The sequence below is a fragment of the Ilyonectria robusta genome, assembly GCF_021365365.1.
Source record: "Ilyonectria robusta strain PMI_751 chromosome Unknown BGZ61scaffold_10, whole genome shotgun sequence".
NCBI classification, from domain to species: domain Eukaryota; kingdom Fungi; phylum Ascomycota; class Sordariomycetes; order Hypocreales; family Nectriaceae; genus Ilyonectria; species Ilyonectria robusta.
Genome location: NW_025764444.1, coordinates 1,168,138 through 1,186,747, shown reverse-complemented (window position 1 = coordinate 1,186,747; position 18,610 = coordinate 1,168,138). Strand labels below are relative to the sequence as shown.

The following is an 18,610-nucleotide window of genomic DNA, read 5'->3' as shown; positions in this document are numbered from 1 at the left end:
CGGCGTAGCTCCAAGCCAACTCTTGGTGCTCTGGCTCTGGCTTTGGATCTGGCAATGGCAGGACGCGGCGGCGGTAGACGGCGAGGGGGGCCGGCCTACCCAAGTTGAGGCTACCCAGGACGGGCAAGTTGGTGCGTGAGGAACAGACGGCGAGACGGGGGTGAGTTGGAGGGGCGGCCTCGGTGGAGAGGGGGGCGTGGACGATTAGCGATGGGGATCGCGTGCCAGCTTTCCAGCACCCGGGTCGAAGCGAGTGCGTGGGATGGATTGTCGAGGTTGGGTTGATGACTGGTGAGATGAACCGACCAGGCCTCGAGTAACTTTCTGCCTCGCGGGTGGTGGCAGAAGAGTAGGGTGTGATCGAGTCTCGGGCGGTGCGTGCTGCGTGCTGCGTACTGCTTGCGATCTGGGCAACCTGCGACCTGCAACTGGCGACAGGCAGGATAGACAGGGAGCAACCAAACAGGGGTCTGGGCACGTTGCCGGGAACGGGGAAGCTTGAGGCGTGAGGGTGAGGCTTGGTGCAATGACGGCACTGACTGGCCTTTCTCCTCTCTCTCGGGGAGGGGAAGAGATACTAGGCCCAGGACAGCGGATTGTCTCGGAGGGCCGCTGCACCACCGGGAGGCTGCAGCAGAGCGAGGGCGAGACAATATGGGGCTTGCAAGATATGACAGAAGGAAAGGAATAAGGATTCGGATGTCCGGGCAGTGTGCGTCGTTGTTTCAACCCACGAGGATGCAGCTTTTTTTGACGGGTGGTGAGTGGCTGGGCCCAACTGGAAGGTACGGTAGGGATTCTAGGGAAGGCAGGCACGCGCCAGCAGGGCCTGTGCATCCAGTAAAATACAGCGAGACACTGGCAACCAACTAAATTGCCAACTGCGGGGTGGCATACGACAGGCGTCCCTCCTCGGGCTCTTTGACTCGTGCTGTGGCACTTTAGCAGCAGCCCACGAAGCCTTTAGGAGGCTTATTCAGTCTTGGCTAGGCCAGGCTAGGCGACTTGGCCTTTGGCCACTCTGGTTTTCTAGTGAGACGCCCCACCCTCTGCGTCAGTGCAAGAGTGTCTCTGTCAGCGTGCGTACGTTCCTTCATCCTGTGTCTGTCTGAGTGAGTGTCTCTGCAGCTGTGCTCTCTTGACCCCGCCGGACCCTCTCTCTGATGGGAGGGGTCCAGGGTCCAGTTCAACGGATCCGAGCACTGAGTTTCCCGATTACAGAAGGACCAGGGGGTGCTGTTTGCTAGGGACTAACCTTACTTTGAATGTCCGTAACCCTGAACAAAAAGCCCTGGATATTGGATCTTGGGTCCTGGGTCCTCCACTGGGCCCTATGCTAGGTGGGAGACAGAGAGAGGAGCATCGTTGTTGGCTGTTGGCTGTTGCACCACCACCCACGAAGCCCCCCTGTAGTTACTTCATGTAGACAAAAACTCTCTGCAAGAGACTCAGATCTAGGATCAGATGTGAGTTCCAGCTGAGTGTGATGCTTGTTTCTCAGCCGAGACACACCTCGTCTGATGGGGCGCCAACACTCAACCCTCACAGGTCCGACAACCATGTACGTACCTTTCGTCGTGCCCCCCCCTCCCCAGTTCTAGCTTGCACAGGGCGGAATAAGATGAGATGGGGAACACGCAGCAACACGATCGCCTTGGCTTACGGTGGCCAATAAAATGCACATGGCGAGCTTCCTTGCATGGTGCAGCAGCTTCCCTTCTGTGCGACCCGACCTGCTCAGCACCGAGCCAAATAGGAAGCCGTCATTGTCTCGCCCGCCATGCCACTGGGCGAGCTGGCGTGTTAAGCTGTGTCGAGATGTGTCGAGCTGCGTTGCGTTTGGGACGTTTGGAAAGGTATCCGCTCCGGGGGCTCCATCGCGCCGCAGATCTGATAGACGACAGACCATGACACACCACGTCGTCCGACTGTTGAGGGCTTTTCACTCCCCTAATTTTTGTTTGGCCGTCGGGACGGTCGCCGGAGCACTCATGGTGGTAGCAGACGTTTGAACTGTGGAACTGAGCTAACGAGGGCCGACGCTACGAGTTGACCGGTACGGGTGACTAGTATGGAGACCAGTGGGTTGATCGCCCAGAGGACAACAGATTGAGACGGAACATGGCCGGCATAATCGTCTGGCCTCCTGCTGTATGAATCACCAAGTACCTGAGGGCTCAAGTATCATATTACCATGTACTCCCAACGCACGGCATGATGTCCCTCCGTGCCCTTGGACACCGAGATGCGTGAAGCTGGTCAGAGGCACACCGGCGAGAGCTTGTAGCGCCCATCATCATGTCGAGGCGTGACGGCCGCTATCTGTCTGCGGAAAGGCTCTGAGCCATGAATTAATCACATCGAGCCCGATTGGACCCCAGAGCGACAAGAGACCTACTACAGCGTAGGGATTGCATCAGCCATGACAACAACGGCAGACCGGGGGCCCTGCCTACCCTCGTCGTCAAGTATCTCTCATACTCCCCGCCTCCAGTGGGCGCAAACGGTGCAAACCCGTAGGCAGAGTGTGGACGGAACTAAGGCACTCCGGCAGCTGCACGCGAGGGCGGCAGCGCGGCGGCGCAAAGACAGGCCAGCATGCATACCCATGACGCATGAGCTCGTCGACGTCGATGAACCTATCATTAGCAACATGTGAGTGCGAGGACAAGCTGGAGGCGAAGGCGACTACGGTGAAACGCCGCCTGCCGATGCGGCGATGGCCAACCCCACGCTGCAAGCGTCGTCCGCGTGCTGATATACCGACTCGAGACGTGGTTGGAGAAGGGAAGAGAAGAAGAAAAGAGGACCAACAGGCCCCAGCATGACATCCATCGCATGGTCGAGCATGGCTCCCGACATGGACAGGCCCCGGGTCAAGAATGGTCGAGCATCTGCCTCCCACCACGGGCAAACTCGATGCGCCCACCATACTGGAGCGAATGACGGCCGTCGCCTGCGCTGTTGTGCAGGAGCACGCCCGAACATACCCTGCGCATCGCTGCATGTCCGTCTCCTTTTGGGGACCTAAATGTTTTTTTTTTCTTCGATCCCTTCGCCGCTGCTTCTCCTGCTCTGGCTCCGTCTGCGTGCTGCTGCTGCTGCTGCTGTGACACCCCTGGTTATCCCATCGTCTGGCCCCCGCCTGAACCTCTAAGCAGGCCTTCCAGGATCGGTCCCTACAAACAGACGCAGCATCGCACATCCATCCCCCATCCCACATGCTGGGAGCTTCCGTTACCAGTGGCACCACGCACGCTGCTGCTTCTCTGTGTCACTCCATCGGTCATCCCAGGCCACGGGCTAAGTAGCAGGCAACGGGCGGGACGAGCGGGAAGTGAATCGAAGCCGACAGAGAGAGTAGAGAGTCGGAGCAGCGAGAAGCAGCAGCCCGGGGCCTGGGCCGATCTGGGATTTGTCTGCTGTATGCTTCCGTCCTCTCACCGTCGTCTCCGGCTTCCGTCTTGCGCCTTGCGCCGCCTTGCTTCCTCCACACACACCTCCCTTTTCCCTCCACCTCCGTCCCTAAGTTATCCACCTCCATCCCTATCCACCATCCCTATCCGCCATCCCTCTCCAGGAGCCCTGCCATGTCCCCCTCCAGCTCCGAGCTTAAGACGAAGACATGGAGATGGGGTGGGAGGGGCGTGCATCATCCCAAGAAAAAATATATCCAAACTATGTACCTTTTCAGCAACCTTGCGCATCCCCCATCCGTGTCTGCATCCACATCCACACATGGCTATCCCCATGCTCTCTCTGCCTGGCACATCCCATCCACATCCACTTCCACTTCCACTTCCACTTCCACTTCCACATCCAGTCCACGCCCGCGTCCACGCCCACGCCCACGCCCACGCTCACGCCCACGCCATCCCATCACCGCGACCCTCCCAGGTTGCCTGGCCTTGCCCTCGTGGGCGGTAGCTAAATGAAGCTTTGCCATCCAACCCTGAGCCTCCCAGGTGAGGTGAGGTGGCAGGCCTGCTCCATCCAGCTAGGTTAGTTTGAGTATAAAACCAACTGGCCCTCCTCTGCTGGCGCCTCCCCCTTCCCGTCTATTGCTCGATGGCACGAGACATGCAACGGCCGTCCAGCTCGCAGAGCAACTCGTCTCTGCCTTCTTTTCTTCTACACCAGTCCGGCTTCTTGCCATTGACCCTCCCGCTGCCTCCTCCTGCTCCCCCGCCGCGAGCTTCTGCCCTCTGACGACATTGCCTGACTCGCCGCACACCTCCCGCACACCTCCCGCTATACTGTCTAGACTCTCAAAGAGAAACAGTCTGTGTCCGCCGCCTAGCACCACCCCCCGGTCGCCGCCAGCAGCCAGCAGCCAGCATTGAGCTTTGAGAAAAGTTCCTTACCCTGTACCGTTTCCAACCATAGCCCGTCGACGGCTGCTATCCAATTTCTGGCCGCTCCGTTTGCCAGCTTTCAGAGCCTCTCCGATATCCCCGTATCGCCGTCGCCGCCGCCTTTGCCAATTTGAACCGTCCGGTTCGGTTCAGCGCCCCGGCCACCAACGCAAGACGCCGCCAGCCGCCAGCCGCCCTCTGTGGTGTCAACCTTTGTTGCCAACTTGCCAGCGGTGGTGCCAGCGCCTCTCCGTGCGCTGCTGCTGCTTGCTCCCACCCCGAGTTCCCGGCTTGATTCTGAGGCTTTCGTTGAGGCGAAACCCTCTCCACCGCCATCCGGCAGAAGCCAACAAAAGAAAGCTCCGCGCACTTCATCACATCAGAGTTTGCCTCGCACGCATAACTCCACGTCCGGTTGACCCAGCGAAAACCCTCGGGTTCCACACAATCCATCTCCAACGACTCGCTGTCCCATTCTAGACGACGGGGCCCAGCAATTGCGCTTGCGCCGCCTCTGCTGCTGGCTCAAGTTCCGGGTTGTTAGTCGCGCCCCTCCCCACGTCCCAATCCCAATTCCAATCCCGCCGAGTCTCGTCCGCTCCGTCTCAGTCCCTCTCGAGCCAAAGCAGGGAACGTTTCGCGCGCGCGCGTCCACACCTCCATCCAAACGGTTATATCGCCAGCCAGCTCCTCGGAGCGACTGGGTCCTCCCCCCTCGACCATAGACCTGGGACCACAAACCCCCAAGTCCACAACCACACTTCTCCCCGTCATTCTCCGCAACCTGCTCCCGTCGACGATGCATCGCAAGGCGCTCTGAGCCGCCGCCCGCCCGTCGTAGGTTCCTTCTCGACCCAGGGGAAAATCCTCTCCTTTCCGCTCCAGCCGCGGACTGCAAAGCCTCCCCATCGTCGCATCACATCGAGCCTTCATCTCGTCCCCAATCCGACCATCCGAATTCCCGATCCATCCCGACCGCAACGACTGCCCACTAACATGTCGAGTTCTGCTTCTGGCGACTCGAGTGGCCGGTCAATGGAGTCTCGGACCGGCAGAAGCAAACAACGTGAGTCCCTGTCCCTTGCTATTTTTTTTTTTGCCAATCTTGAACCCCGCGGCTCAAGCTGTGTCTTGCCCGCGCCTGCGCGCTTGCGCCCGGAATTTCGTGTGCACCTCCGCCCGTATTTCGCAATTCACCAAATCCCGTCCCTCTCAATCGCCCAGCTCGATCAATCACCATGCAGGCCGAGACCCACTGACACTGTCTCTCCGATATAGGCTACAACACCAAAGGAGAGCGTCTCGTCGCCGGCATTGTGCCCCTCACCCCCGATCAAAATTACGTGCTGCTGATCCAGTCTACCCGGCGAAAAGGCTGGGTTCTACCTAAGGGCGGCTGGGAGTCGGACGAAACGTGCCAGGAGGCTGCCGAGCGTGAAGCTTGGGAAGAGGCCGGTATCGCCATCCAGATCAACTATGACCTGGGCGATATTGAGGAGAAGCGGCCGCAGAAATCTTCCAAAGACCGATCAAGATATCACTTCTTTGAAGGTACCGTCACCAACGAGTATGATGACTGGCCTGAGAGACACAAGCGGGAACGCCAGTGGTTCACATTTACCCAGGCATGGGAGGCCCTGACCACCCGGCCGGAGCTCCAGGAGGCTCTGAACCGGTGTACAATGAACCGGCTGTAGCCGAACAAAACAAACATTTTATGACTTTACGGGGCCGGCCTTTGACTTGCCCTCTTTACATTTGAAGCGCGTCCCGGGCTCTCCTGGGATGATCCTCGCACACAACCTGCCGCGAGTGAGATGGGCTCTTACCCTCCCCCAACCCCAGTCTCAAAGAATCGGGTTATTAGAGGGAAAAAAAGATCTGGGTCCAACACGGAGGTCTCGGGAATGGGGCTTGGGCATCAACCTCCATTGCTTTTACCTCAATTGTGCTCTGCTTTGACAGAGGCTATCACAAGTGCATCGATCCCACGGCGTTTTCGGCAGGACTATGATAGAGTATTTACAAAATCCAATAAATTCAGGCGGGACGGTATATCAAGCGGCATAGCACGGTGCATACATCAAGAGGGACACGGATATTGGAGGGCGGGCGAAAAAGAAACACGACTCAATGGATTATTTGGTAATTTCGTCGGGGCGGTCTAGCTATGAGAGCGTGGCAGTGGTGAGTGATTTGGAAAGGCTTAATGAAGGGCTAAAAGCAACCGCCTGCTTGGCAGAATTGAATAGACGTGGCGTTTTCTGTTGCGTGCTCGACTAAGTAAAACATCGCTAAAGTCACCGATGCAACAGTGCTGCTTATCCAGATTCAGATTCCAGATTCCAGATGCTTGTAGTAAGTTACTTAAGTTCAAAGGCTTCGCTTGCACCTTGATTTGGACTTGCCCCGCCAAGCTGCCCCTCATTCGCCCCTCCATTGACTTTTCTTGCCCCGCATCAAAGGGCCTAACGATTCAAGTTCGAGTGACGCGAATCACCTGAAAAGACACGTGATATGGCCTTATCGATAACGCGCACCGCAACGTCTGCTCGCTCGATACGGAAGCATTGCATCGACGACACAGACCAACCGAGTCCGGTCCCCATTCCTTTCCTGACAACGACCGACAGTCAGTCATGTTCATATGAAGAGCAAGCCCGGTGGAGCGAATTTCATGGACCCTAACCAACCAACCTAACACGACCACACCTGCCCTCCCCTAGCTCGACACGAACCGCCCATGATATAATGGAGAACCTCTCCATCTCCGATGCCCCTCCGCAGGGGGCCCCTCCATCCCAAGGACGCGGCGTCGTCCCGCAGGCGCCGCCCCAGCTGCCGCCGCAGATGTTTACCACGGCCGCGCAGCTGCTGGACCTCACCGACAGTACGGCTCCCACTGTGATGTTTTGATCTTTCTGGTTTGGGCGCTGTTGGAGCGCCTGCGGAATTGGGACTGTGGTGTGCTGACGGAGGCCTCAAACTTGTAGAGAAACTCATGGTCGCTCTGCGCGATGGAAGGAAGCTTATTGGAGTGTTGCGAAGCTGGGACCAATTCGGTGGGTGATTGCGCAATCCCTTGGAGATTCTCGTTCCCCATGCTTCTCTCGTTGGCTGTCATCAAGGGAAGGAAGCTATCAGTGAGGCATGGGGAACGTAATTCAAGATCCCGTTCTAATTCCTTTACCACCAATAGCCAATCTGGTCCTCCAATCAACGACAGAGCGCATCTTCGCCACCAACCCGGCCTCCCTAGAGACCGACCGACCCACTGGCATCTACGCCGATGTGTCGCACGGCATCTTCCTCGTGCGCGGCGAGAACGTCTTGCTCCTCGGAGAGATTGACCTGGACAAAGATGACGACCCGCCACCTGGCTTTGAGCCCGCCGAGCTCGAGCTCGTCAAGCGCCTGGCTGAGGAGAAGAAGGCCGAGGACAAGGTGCGAGAGAAGGCGCGGTTGAAGAAGCTCGCCAAGCTGGGATTTGAGGGAGAGAACCTTGGAGAGATCCTGCTCTAGAGCTAGCAGAACGCAACTATTGGTTCCGATTTTTAGATGGAAGGAAATGGAAAGGACGGGGACGGGGAGCAGTCGTGACGGTTACAGTTGTTACTCCGGCTAGAAACAGGGGGTTACTGGGCAGAATATTGTGAAATGCCCTTTAGCCGAAACCCGAATAGGACGACTTTCTGACTGAGGAGTCGGTCCTGGGACCTGAGACCTTGCGGGCGATCATGCCGAGAGGTAGTTAACTGGTTGATTTAGCATGATTATTCATGACATTTGCTAGAATCTAGAGGCGCAACGGTACCGTGTCTATGAAGTGCTTAGCCCGCCTTGATCCTCTAGTTTCACGTGGGAAAGGAGTTCCAAAATACATAGTAGATGGCTAATCAGGAAGATATGATGTAGCTGGGAAGATAAATATTCTAGGCTTTATGACAAGGTAAGTGAGAACCGTTGATGTGCTATCAATTGGAGAAATGTATACCTAGTGTGAATGCAGCGTTGCTTGAACGGCATAGATCTATATCCACCTTTTATATTTGTACTACTCTCAGTTATGTAGGTCCTGGCTTCTCACTGAAGCAGACTCGTAGAGCTATCCACAGCTTGGTGCGTTAGTGTCATAGTGAGCATACTTACTAGAATGCCCTAAGCGGCTACCAAGCCAGTTGGTATGATAGAACCGAAACTAAGAAAGCCTGTTTTCGTTCATCTATATTATGGAAGAGTCATCTTCCTAGCAATTGAGCCAGCTTTGCCAACCTTCCTTCACCATTGACTCGCAATCCCTTGACGGACATTTGACATTTAACAACGTTGCTTCAGCGCTTGCAATCATTAACTGGGCCTCTTAATTAAAATACAGAGCTTCGCATAATAGTTTTTGATGTGTGGAGTCTCGGCTCACTGTTGTACACTGCCCCCCTCAAGCGGGGGACCTCATTGATACATGGGTTAATACAGCCTCGTGTAGTAGGTCATCGGAACCAAAACGCCTCTCATGTGAATCGTATCCGCCTCGTCTTCCCTGCTCCGTTTTTAACCGGTCTGTCTTGTTATCTTCGGCATTTGGTTCGGTGGGTCTGCCAGTCCTTGGTCTATTCCAGCCGTCGTCTTCTTAGCCTCTCGAACATGGGGATCGGTGTATCGTTGGGTTTCATGCCCCCAAGCAACCAATCCGTCAACCCCACGAACTTTGCACCTACGCCGCCCTCCCAATCGCCGCCGGCGTGGGCCTGTTCAATGGTGTGACTGAGGATGCGCCCCTCGCCATCGAAGTCGAATATGAACAGGCCGGTGAAGGCTTTGTTAGGGTCGACGCCGCGGCCGACAAAGGGCAGTGATCGGGCAATGGCGCTGACAGCACCGCCGCTAGAGGGCGTCAATTCCTTGCGCTTCTCGCACCAGCGGACGACCAGCTGCTCGGGGATGGCGCCAGACCGGCGGGGCAGGAATGTGAGCGGTTCTGAGGTCATGCGCTCAGCGAGGATCTCGATGCGGACATTGCCAATGATGGGAACTCGGTTCCAGGCGATGGGTGAAGTCCAGAGGGCCGCATTATAGGCAACACGGCCGGAGACGGTGGGAAGATGGGGATGGGTGGAGGGGAACAGATGGAGTGAGATATTCGGCGCGAGAAGTTCGTGAGGGAGCGGAGATTGGAGGAGGGTGGGCAATCGTTCTTGGAGGACTCGTAAAGCTGAAGACGAGGAGAATTAGCATTCCCGGTAGCTATGATTTGTGGTGTTTGTGGGAGCGACATACTCTTGCCCAGTTTGGCCTTATTGGGGTCGTTCGGGCCCTCGGAGCCGGCACCAACCCACCTCAGGCCTGTCGCATCGAAGTAGGTCTGAGACAACGGCTTGCGCTCAGCGAGACCGGCACGATCGCGTGCGGCCGGAGGTTGAGGCGAGGCGACCTGGGCCTTGGCCGGGCTGAAGCGGGAGAGTGGGCGGCGACGGGGAAGCTCAGCGGCGCCATGACGAGGGCGAGCACGGCCGGGACGGCGGAGGATGGAGCGGATGGGCGCGGCCATTGGTGGTCAACGCACCGGGTTAGGGAGCTTCATGGATCTCGCAAAATGGAGGAGAGGAAGAACGGTGACGTCGCTGCTCGTGGACCAAGGCAAGGCAAATTTTGGCAAAGCTTGGCCAAGTGGGCAGGTTTTCGGGTTGTAATAAATGCGTAATGGAGCGATGATGTTGGAGTCCAGTCCACTTTGGGCAACTTTTTGGGAAGAAGGCAAGTTAATGGGTAAAGCCGGGTTGGCTGGAGGTTGAGCTGGGCCTGCACGAAGTACCTCGAAGCAGGATTTGGGTGCGACTTGGTCGCATTCTGGTAGGGATGGTACATTTGGGCTGAACAAGCTGCTGGATTGACAGCTGGTTGGTCGGTTTTGTTGACGCTGGCTTTGCCACAGGGCGGATGTGGCGGGGCGGGCCCTGCCAAAGGCAAGGTCCGTTGGACGGGAACCAGCAAAATGCTGTATTCGAGGCAGGGTGGATTCTGTGAGGAGATGGGACGAACGGGTACATACTAAGTATAGGGTGGGATCCACTGAGAGCTATTCTGTGGACTCTGCACATATGATTCTGGCAGTTATTTACATGATATTTCTCTTGTGTTGTTTCGACGGCATCTACACTACGATGCACTCTACTGGCGATAGTCACAGATGCGGATGCCGGCGTTGTAGTGGGGCCAGCAAGTCTTGTGGTACGCCGTACAGGCCACGGGATCGGATGAGACGTATGAGATCGGCTTGGCTGGCGGTTGCTGTCAGTGACGGCCCGTCAGCGAGCCATCAGGGGGTCTCGGTTATTGAGCGAGGCGAATTGACGATGAATCGTGACTGCGTGCAATCTCTCCAGCCACATGACAGCGTCGCATGCAAGGTACTAGGCAGTGGACGTTAAGATGCGTGGTTCATCATGTCTCGAGGACAGGCCAGCGTTTCGTCACATGCACCAAATGGATCGCATACCTACCGGAGGCCTATAGTATGGGTGAGATAACCCATGTGCAGCACAGTGTACAGCCGACGTTGGTCCCTTGCAACGGCTTTGATACTGCACCTGGGGCGTTGCCGCGGTAGAGAATGAGAACCTATGAAATCAAAAAGACAAGAGGAGACAAGGCAGAATTCGACTCCGGGGAGGCAAGGGCGGCAAGGCTGACTGACAGGCCTCGTCTTGAAATAGACAGCGGTTCATTTCCTTTTCACGGCCACCACGTACAGCTACGATGGCGCGCACACGGTAAGTCGCTGAAGCCACCCTGGAACCGACTCGCCGGGCTCCATTACCCACTGGAAATATCCACTGGAAATATTGCACTGTACGACAGGTCCCCTGGCCCGGCCCTGTACTGTGTATGGAATAATGACGAACACGGAGTGCACAGCCTCTTTTCCTTCGTCCGGGCATCCTTTGTCCTCCAAACCACGTGACCCGTCACCTGCCGCCCACCCACCGCCCAGGCGTGCCCCAGGCCCAGATCAGCGGGAAGGAGGTTGCCGCGCTGGCGTTGCCTTGCGCTACGTTTACGTTTGTCTTCCCTTAACTTACCCTGACGTACTTTGAGCCTCTGCAGCCTGCGCTCACTTGACCTCCTCCACCATCTCCATCACCACGACCTCGTCTCCCCATCGCCCATCGCCATCGATCCCAACCGCCCTCGCCGACCTCACCATCTCGTCTTTTTTCCCTCCCAAATCTCCTTCTCGCCGCGACGACCGCCGCTCCCGCCACCATGAACCCCGAGTAGTACGCCGCTCCGCCTCCTTTGCGATAACCTCCTGACCCAACATCCGCTCCCTTGCTGACCCTCGCTCTAGAGTCCAACTCCCATCGCCGCCGCGCCCGCCGCGTGCCGATCTGCCTGCTGCTGCCCGCTTGCGATCCCCCGTGTCTTTTCTAACCCTTCTCGCCTAGATACGACTATCTCTTCAAGCTCCTCCTCATCGGTGATTCCGGTGTAGGAAAGTCTTGCTTGCTGCTGCGATTTGCCGATGACACCTACACTGAGTCCTACATCTCCACCATCGGTGTCGACTTCGTACGCCCTCCCTCCCCGCCATCTCTTCCTCCCCCCGCCGAACCACGCCATCGCTGATGCCTTGTTTCAGAAAATCCGAACGATAGAGCTCGATGGAAAGACGGTCAAGCTGCAGATTGTAGGTTTCGTCCCAGGCGCATCAACTCCTCGCCACCGGTTTACTGACGGTGCTCTCTACAGTGGGATACTGCCGGTCAAGAACGATTCCGAACCATCACCTCCTCCTACTACCGTGGTGCCCACGGCATCTGTGTCGTCTACGACGTCACCGACATGGACTCCTTCAACAACGTTAAGCAATGGCTCCAGGAGATTGACCGATACGCCACCGAGGGTGTCAACAAGCTGCTGGTCGGCAACAAGAGCGATATGGCGGACAAGAAGGTTGTCGAGTACTCAGTGGCCAAGGTGAGTCGTCCCTAATGTGGCAGCCTGCGCTCACGCCCGCACCACCCGTGACAGGCACATGCAACTGTGCCTCAGCCCTGCAAGGCTACCAACCCTCCGCAGCCAAAGCCTTGCAGCACCATGGTCCCGGTAGCTAACCTTTCATGTCTAGGAATTCGCCGACAGCCTGGGCATCCCCTTCCTCGAGACTTCTGCCAAGAACGCCAGCAACGTCGAGCAGGCTTTCCTGACCATGGCCCGCCAGATCAAGGAGCGCATGGGAACCACGACGGCCAACAACACGAAACCCAGCGTGCAAGTCGGCCAGGGCCAGGGCGTCGGTTCTTCTGCCAACAACAGCTGCTGCTAAGCGCTCCTGAGTGACCACTATTTCGAGGCGAAGCAGGATGACGGAGTACGGCCGGAACAGGGCAATGCTAGGGACATGATCGGACGGGTTCAATTACGACTTTTGCTTTTCCCCTTTGCTCTTGGCCCCCCCTTCTGCGCATAGACCAAATCATGTTCACTTGGATCTCGCTCTCCATCCAACGCAAATCACGGCACTTTCCCCCTTTGACATTTGGAAGACGACATTTTTTATTTCGGGTCGGCCGCGCGGAAATCCTCGACTAGATCGGAGGGCCATGACGGGACGGGGGCAGGAATTCGGGGGGTTCGGGGAAAGGTTGCAACGAACACGATGATGGCAGATTTTCAACACGAACGACTGGGGTGCGGGTTGCGCGAGTGTATTTTCTCTCTTCCTCTCGTCTCTCTTTTGCGAAAATCCGAAACATTGGGGAGATGTCACTGCACCGGTTCTTCTAGCCAACGCCACTTGTTGTCTGTCGGTCATTGCCTCTTTGCCTGGCCAAGGATCACATGCATTTCTTCCCTCGGAAGCTCTTCTACCTTGGTTGTCAGATCGGTTCATCGGCTTTCCCCCCTTTGTCATGGTTCTTCGCTTTAGTTTGCCCCCCTTCATTCGCTTCTTCTTTTTTTTGCTAGGGGGAGAACTCGGGATTATTTGGTTATTGTCAATTACCGGTACCGTCGTTTTGATTCTTCTTCATCTTGCCTTTGCCTCCGTTGATGTTGCGTATGCGCGAGGATGGAGCATTCTTAATACAGGCGGATATTCTCTTCTAGACTCGACCTGTCTCCTCTCTGTCGTCGACTTTCATGTGTGACTTGATGTAGGCGTCGGTGTTGAAACGACCCTTGGCTTGTAGATGCTTGCATTCCTCATGTCGTGCTTGATGTGACGTGATTTCCAACCTCAATTCCGTGCCCTTCTGCCTACTCGTAATGACTCTGTCTAGGCCACAGCTTAGTCCCAGGCAACAATCACTGACAGCGTACCTAGATCAGAACGGATCGATGTGAAAAATGGTTCATATGATCCATATCGAAAATAGGTCATCACTGACTGTCCTGGCGCTGGATTAACTGTTGCTGCAGCAGAGGTGGAGATTGCTCACGATCTAACCACGCGGTTGAAAAGGTTGAGCAGTGCCATATTCATGCTCTTCTATGCAAAGCCCTTGCTCGCAACACCTGGCGATATGACATCTAGTTAGAGGCTCAGTGCTGACAATACATTTGCTACCCGTGTAAAGTTGGGATGTTCTTTCAATCAAATATTAGGTGCGAGAATCGGATCCAAGGCACACCGTTCACATTAAAAGTTAAACTAGAAGCCACCTATGCTCTCCAAACCAAGCGTGGTCATCGCATTATGAGATGTATCAAACGACGAGATAAAAATACATTATTAAAACAAAGTGAAATCAACTTCAGCAACATTGTTTTCTCACATGGAACATCCACCCCGCGATTCTTTTCCTGTCTGAAATTCGTAGGGTATTGACTCAGTTTCCCGACCCTTGATAAACATGCAAAGAAATTTGCCTCGGTTAGGCAGTGTGTCATTAATCGTAAGACCAAAACGGTCTGATCGTGTGGCCAAGGGTATCCGTGATGTAGGCTCTTACGCAAGCCCAAGGAACTTAAGCGCCTTGCGGCTGTTGCCCTTGCGGATCTCTGGCCTCTTGATCAAAGTCGGCATAACCCGACGGTCTTCTTGGTCCCAATCGCTGTCATCGAGGTCGATGGTAAGGATGGACTCGCAATCAACAGTTGATGGCTTGCGTCGTGACTTGCTCGTCCCGTGTCTGCTCCTCGTCGACTTGGACGTCCTGACGGTTTCGGCAATAGATGCTGTCCGAGAAGGTATCGGGGGGGAACCGAGTCTTGGTATGAGACCAGGAGACAAGGCTGGGCTGAAACCTCCAGAGGGTACCCGGGGAAAGGGGGAAAATGTCCCCTGTAGCGGTGCTGGCCTATTCTTCTCCTTCTTCGGAGTCACCCTTTTGGGTGGCTCCTCGGGGATATAAAATGGGCAGATTTCAGAGAGAATCTTTAGGACCGTAGTAATGAATGTTGCGATTTCCGCTTCAGTCGCGGTCGAAGTGAGAAGGAAATTGGCCTTTGATACGGTAATATCGTAGGCTGGCCCAATTGGTGACAAAGACGCTCCATATCGGCCTGTGCACCCCTGATCGGGACTGTTGATGGAACCGGTGCCGCGGAGGTTGGTGAAGGGCAAGTCTTTGCTGTTGGAGTCCACAATTTGAGCTACCTTCATAAGGTCAACCCCAACTAGCTTTTGCAAGGCAAGCATGGTAGGGAGGTGCTCCGGAGGGTACTCGAGAAGCAGAAACCGAACATCTGAATGGAGGGCGAGGTACGTCTCAAGATGAGGAATGATCAGAGTAGCCAGCAGGTAAGGGTTGGCAAATGGGTTATCATGAGTCTGACTTGTCAGAGGCTGAGCAGTGAATGCCTGCATGGCATTGGCGAGGAGGTATCTAAATATAATTAGTTTAATGGTTGAGGGTTCAGAGAAGTTTTACATACCTGAAGTCCAGCCTGCCACTACGGCTCAGGCCGCTCGACTTGGTCCCCAACCTTTCTAATTGTCCGGTAATAGCGGATGCATAGTTCTTCTTCACACCTCGCTGGGCTCCAATAGCGAAGATTTGATCCATTCTGCGGTTATTCTCCTGTGTACTCTCCGCTTCGGCCTGTCGGAAGATTGGCCTCCAAAGCCCCTCGAGTTCAGGAAGGAGGGGGAACTGGAACTGGCGGTAGCCTTGGGTTTCCGGTGGGAAGTGGACTTTCAGTATAGATCGAAGTGAGTTCTGAATTGTGACGGCAGTCTGCTGAGTGGTGATATAGAATTCATGGAGTTTCTCATCTGTTTCCGAGACGAAAGGGGGAGGCGTCTGGGCCGGAGTTGGGGGCACTTGCAACTTCAGAGCGGGTGCCCTTTCTAATGGCTTCGATTCAGGCCAAGTGGGTTGCACATAGGCGAAGGGGTCGTACTCATCAGTGTAACTGTTGCGAGCGAAACCCTCCACATCCGAGTCCTGGAACGAATCATCCATACAATCCGGGTCTTCGAGGGTCTGAGACTTGGGTGTGCTAGGAGTGGTTGTGCGGGCTTCGTCAGTCTCGGATGGAGCTGACGAGTGCAAAACAACAGGGTAGTTGCCAGCCCTGAACCCCCCAACGACGGAATCAAGGAGTCTGTCTGGGACCTCGTCCTTGAAAATTACGACGAGATCCTCTATGAAGGGAAGGACAGGCTTGAAGGGCTCCTCATGTTCAGAGACCTCTGCATCGGTACCTCGGTCGACATACGAGGCTCTCGCTGGCTGTCTCTTCCTCTCGAAAGGAACTAGAGCCATCTTAATAACAGGTCGATTGGATCTCACAACAATGGTCCGCGGCCCCCCGATGTAACTCAGTCGACTTGGCCGAGCCTCCTTAGCGCTGGTGATGACCATACAAGAATGTCGACGAGAGCCAGCTGGCGTCTCACGCTCAAAATCACCAGCAGGCTCTCTTTCCGGTTCAGTCGTATCTGACGGTATACATAGGTCCCGGTACTTGGGTGCAGCAGGCCAGATTCGGTCAAGCGATTTGACTCTCGTCAAGGTGGCCCTGCGGCCAGAAAGCCGCATGTCTAGAAGCGATGCTTCGCCATACACGACATTATCTGTGGAGCGAATACCAAACATGTCGGAACCAGGATTGAACACCTCGGGGCCGAGAGGCGCCTGTGCCACCAAGGATGCATACGCCTCGCCAATGCAGCTAGGCGACCTGGGGTAGGACAGCTGGGGAGAAGGAGGTAGGAGATTTGTGAAACCGGGGAAAACCTCGTCCATCGGCTTTTCGTAGTGTGTGATGGCAAACATTGATGATCGAGAAGCCCGAGAACTTTGCTGGGAATTTCGCCTCGACCAGGCCACATCCATGGCCTCGTCGGTCAAGCTCTCGGTGTCATCTTGCTGGTTTTTGGCGCCGAAGACAAAGAAGGGAGCGGCATCGCCAAAGTTATCGGCGTATCCATACAACGGCAAGCTGTTGCTTCGAGGGCGAAAGACTCCCGTCATCTCCATCTCGTTGGAGGGTTGCAAGCTGGCTGTTTGGCGATCCAAAGCATCGGCAGCTCTCATGGCCCTTGTTATGGGATCCTCGAACTCCTCATTGAATTCCTGCTCGCCAGAATACTCGAATGTGTTTCTCGTTCTCCAGTCTCTGGTTGGGTTCTCAAGGCCAGCCATGCCCTCCTTGGTTAAGTGGTTGAAGATGGCCTCGGCCAGGTTGAAATCGCCGTGGGTTTCGTGCTCCATGATGGCCTTGATACACGATGCCTGTGCACCGGGAGTGCCGCCGTTCATAAACACGAGGCGCTTGCTGTTGGGAGTCGAAGCTTGCAGGAAGCTCTGGGCGACCTGGTTCCGGGCAATAAGGGCGTCGTGTGTCTTTTTGACACAAATGCGTGCGTCAAAGCATTTCTCGCGTTGGTCCTTCGAAACATAACTTTGGATACTGGGGAGAATGAGAATCTGTGGCGAGGTGGGCAGTAGCCGTAGCTGAGTCGAGATGGTCTCAGCATGCCCCTCGAAAGCAACAATGCTGCCGAGGCATTCCTTGTTGGTTGCCATGGTAGTTGAAAGACGTGGGCCGTCCGAATCGAGTGGGTGCCTGAGACAGCAGGTAGAAGGCGGCAGCCCAGCGATGTGAAGGCCGGTAGAACAGATGATACCCAAAGGAGCGCTGCGGATTCTGAGCGCATGGGCAGTGGGGAAGGAGTGTTGATGAAGGGAGGGTTTAAACACTCAGGCCTGTCGCATGGTTCGCGTATTGAAGCGACAGTGAATAGGCGGAGGAGGGTATCGTCTGGACCTCACGGGAGAACTAAGATGAAAGATGGGTGAAAGTGGATGCCACGCGCGAAGTAAAGATGATGGGAATGAGGAAGAGAGAGAGAGGCGGCGAGAAGAAGGAGGCACCTGCGAGCAGGTGGCATTCAGATACCTACCTGGGCAGGAACGAAGAAAGAGCGGCATGGCAACTCATTATTAGTATATGGCGGCCAGACGGCAGGAGCAGGGACGCGCCCCGTTTGCGTTTGGCAGGTGCCCTCTGTTTCTTCACACCCACCCTCCGACCCTGCAACGAGCCACTACTGCAACCGGTTGCAAGCCACACAAGGGGAATTCGCCGTGTCCGTTGCAATCCTTACGGTGTCGACGGGACATCAACGGGGAGGCATTGGCTGGCGGCTCGACAGCCAGCTTAGCAGCCGAGTTTCTTTTTTCTAGCTGCGTTGGACAACCCATGCCTACCTGGTCTGCCTGGGTCTGCGGATAGCTGGATACCGGCAGTAGGCGGCTGCAGTTGCAGCGGCCCCGGCAAGCCAGCAGCCAAGCACAAACCAGATCGCGGTCGCCAGCAAGCAGGGACTTGCAGGTGCCCTGGGCCACAGCGGCAGTTTGCGCAACGAGAGGCCATCCCAGGACTCGGTCCCACTTTGAGACAGGGAACTAGGTCAAGGGGTGATGAGGCGGCGGAGGCGCGCCAGGGGACAACCGCAAGTGGAGCGAGGGAGGAGTCCAACTCCCCACGCTGGCGATACCGGGTTCCCCAAAGCCGTGCTGCAGGCTGGGTGTCCCTGGTAACCTCATGAATTACGGGTAATTGCTACCTTCTAGGTTCTGTGCTTCCTACCGTGTCGCCGGGCGTCCTCAACGGACCCTCAATCTCAATCCTCGTCCGCCCAAGTGTGTTTGTACACTGACGCTTGTGCAGGACATGGCGACCTGCATTACCGCTCCACCCCGTCTTCGGCTACCCTCTGGCTCGTCCTCGACATGGTTCCCGTGGAGCTCGTTCCGGTCCCCGAGGGACGCAAGGGAAAGCGACATCGAGTGCGAGCAAACGAG

The 18,610-nt window shown here is 55.9% G+C and overlaps 5 protein-coding genes across 5 annotated transcripts; 3 read left to right on the top strand and 2 right to left on the bottom strand.

Moving 5' to 3' along the window:
• Positions 1–5,351: 5,351 nt before the first annotated feature.
• Positions 5,352–6,052, top strand: BGZ61DRAFT_478339 (NUDIX hydrolase domain-like protein; the record flags this gene model as incomplete). The annotated part of the gene is made up of 2 exons (XM_046249006.1): positions 5,352–5,421; positions 5,634–6,052. 2 exons carry the CDS (start codon positions 5,352–5,354, stop codon positions 6,050–6,052), a joined length of 489 nt encoding a protein of 162 aa, XP_046104409.1.
• Positions 6,053–6,926: 874 nt separating this feature from the next.
• BGZ61DRAFT_35833 (uncharacterized protein) lies at positions 6,927–8,099 on the top strand. The gene is made up of 3 exons (XM_046240952.1): positions 6,927–7,245; positions 7,349–7,417; positions 7,555–8,099. Exons 1-3 carry the CDS (start codon positions 7,107–7,109, stop codon positions 7,875–7,877), a joined length of 531 nt encoding a protein of 176 aa, XP_046104408.1. The 5' UTR covers positions 6,927–7,106; the 3' UTR covers positions 7,878–8,099.
• An 863-nt stretch (positions 8,100–8,962) lies between these two features.
• Positions 8,963–9,900, bottom strand: BGZ61DRAFT_494180 (uncharacterized protein; the record flags this gene model as incomplete). The annotated part of the gene is made up of 2 exons (XM_046250748.1): positions 8,963–9,564; positions 9,630–9,900. 2 exons carry the CDS (start codon positions 9,898–9,900, stop codon positions 8,963–8,965), a joined length of 873 nt encoding a protein of 290 aa, XP_046104407.1.
• A 1,472-nt stretch (positions 9,901–11,372) lies between these two features.
• BGZ61DRAFT_452486 (GTP-binding protein ypt1) lies at positions 11,373–12,986 on the top strand. The gene is made up of 5 exons (XM_046245958.1): positions 11,373–11,626; positions 11,798–11,921; positions 11,992–12,039; positions 12,102–12,329; positions 12,481–12,986. Exons 1-5 carry the CDS (start codon positions 11,616–11,618, stop codon positions 12,676–12,678), a joined length of 609 nt encoding a protein of 202 aa, XP_046104406.1. The 5' UTR covers positions 11,373–11,615; the 3' UTR covers positions 12,679–12,986.
• Positions 12,987–14,301: 1,315 nt separating this feature from the next.
• BGZ61DRAFT_352518 (uncharacterized protein) lies at positions 14,302–17,329 on the bottom strand (the record flags this gene model as incomplete). Its single annotated transcript, XM_046240439.1, has 2 exons — positions 14,302–15,181; positions 15,231–17,329. The coding sequence occupies 2 exons, from the start codon at positions 17,327–17,329 to the stop codon at positions 14,302–14,304; spliced, it is 2,979 nt and encodes a 992-aa protein (XP_046104405.1).
• Between the last annotated feature and the right edge of the window lie 1,281 nt (positions 17,330–18,610).

Coding starts and splice junctions, on each gene's coding strand:
- BGZ61DRAFT_35833 (XM_046240952.1), top strand. CDS start 7,107: ATGGAGAACCTCTCCATCTCCGATGCCCCTCCGCAGGGGGCCCCTCCA. Junction 7,246..7,348: donor GCTGCTGGACCTCACCGACA/GTACGGCTCCCA, acceptor TCAAACTTGTAG/AGAAACTCATGGTCGCTCTG. Junction 7,418..7,554: donor GCGAAGCTGGGACCAATTCG/GTGGGTGATTGC, acceptor TACCACCAATAG/CCAATCTGGTCCTCCAATCA.
- BGZ61DRAFT_452486 (XM_046245958.1), top strand. Junction 11,922..11,991: donor CCACCATCGGTGTCGACTTC/GTACGCCCTCCC, acceptor GCCTTGTTTCAG/AAAATCCGAACGATAGAGCT. Junction 12,330..12,480: donor TCGAGTACTCAGTGGCCAAG/GTGAGTCGTCCC, acceptor TTTCATGTCTAG/GAATTCGCCGACAGCCTGGG.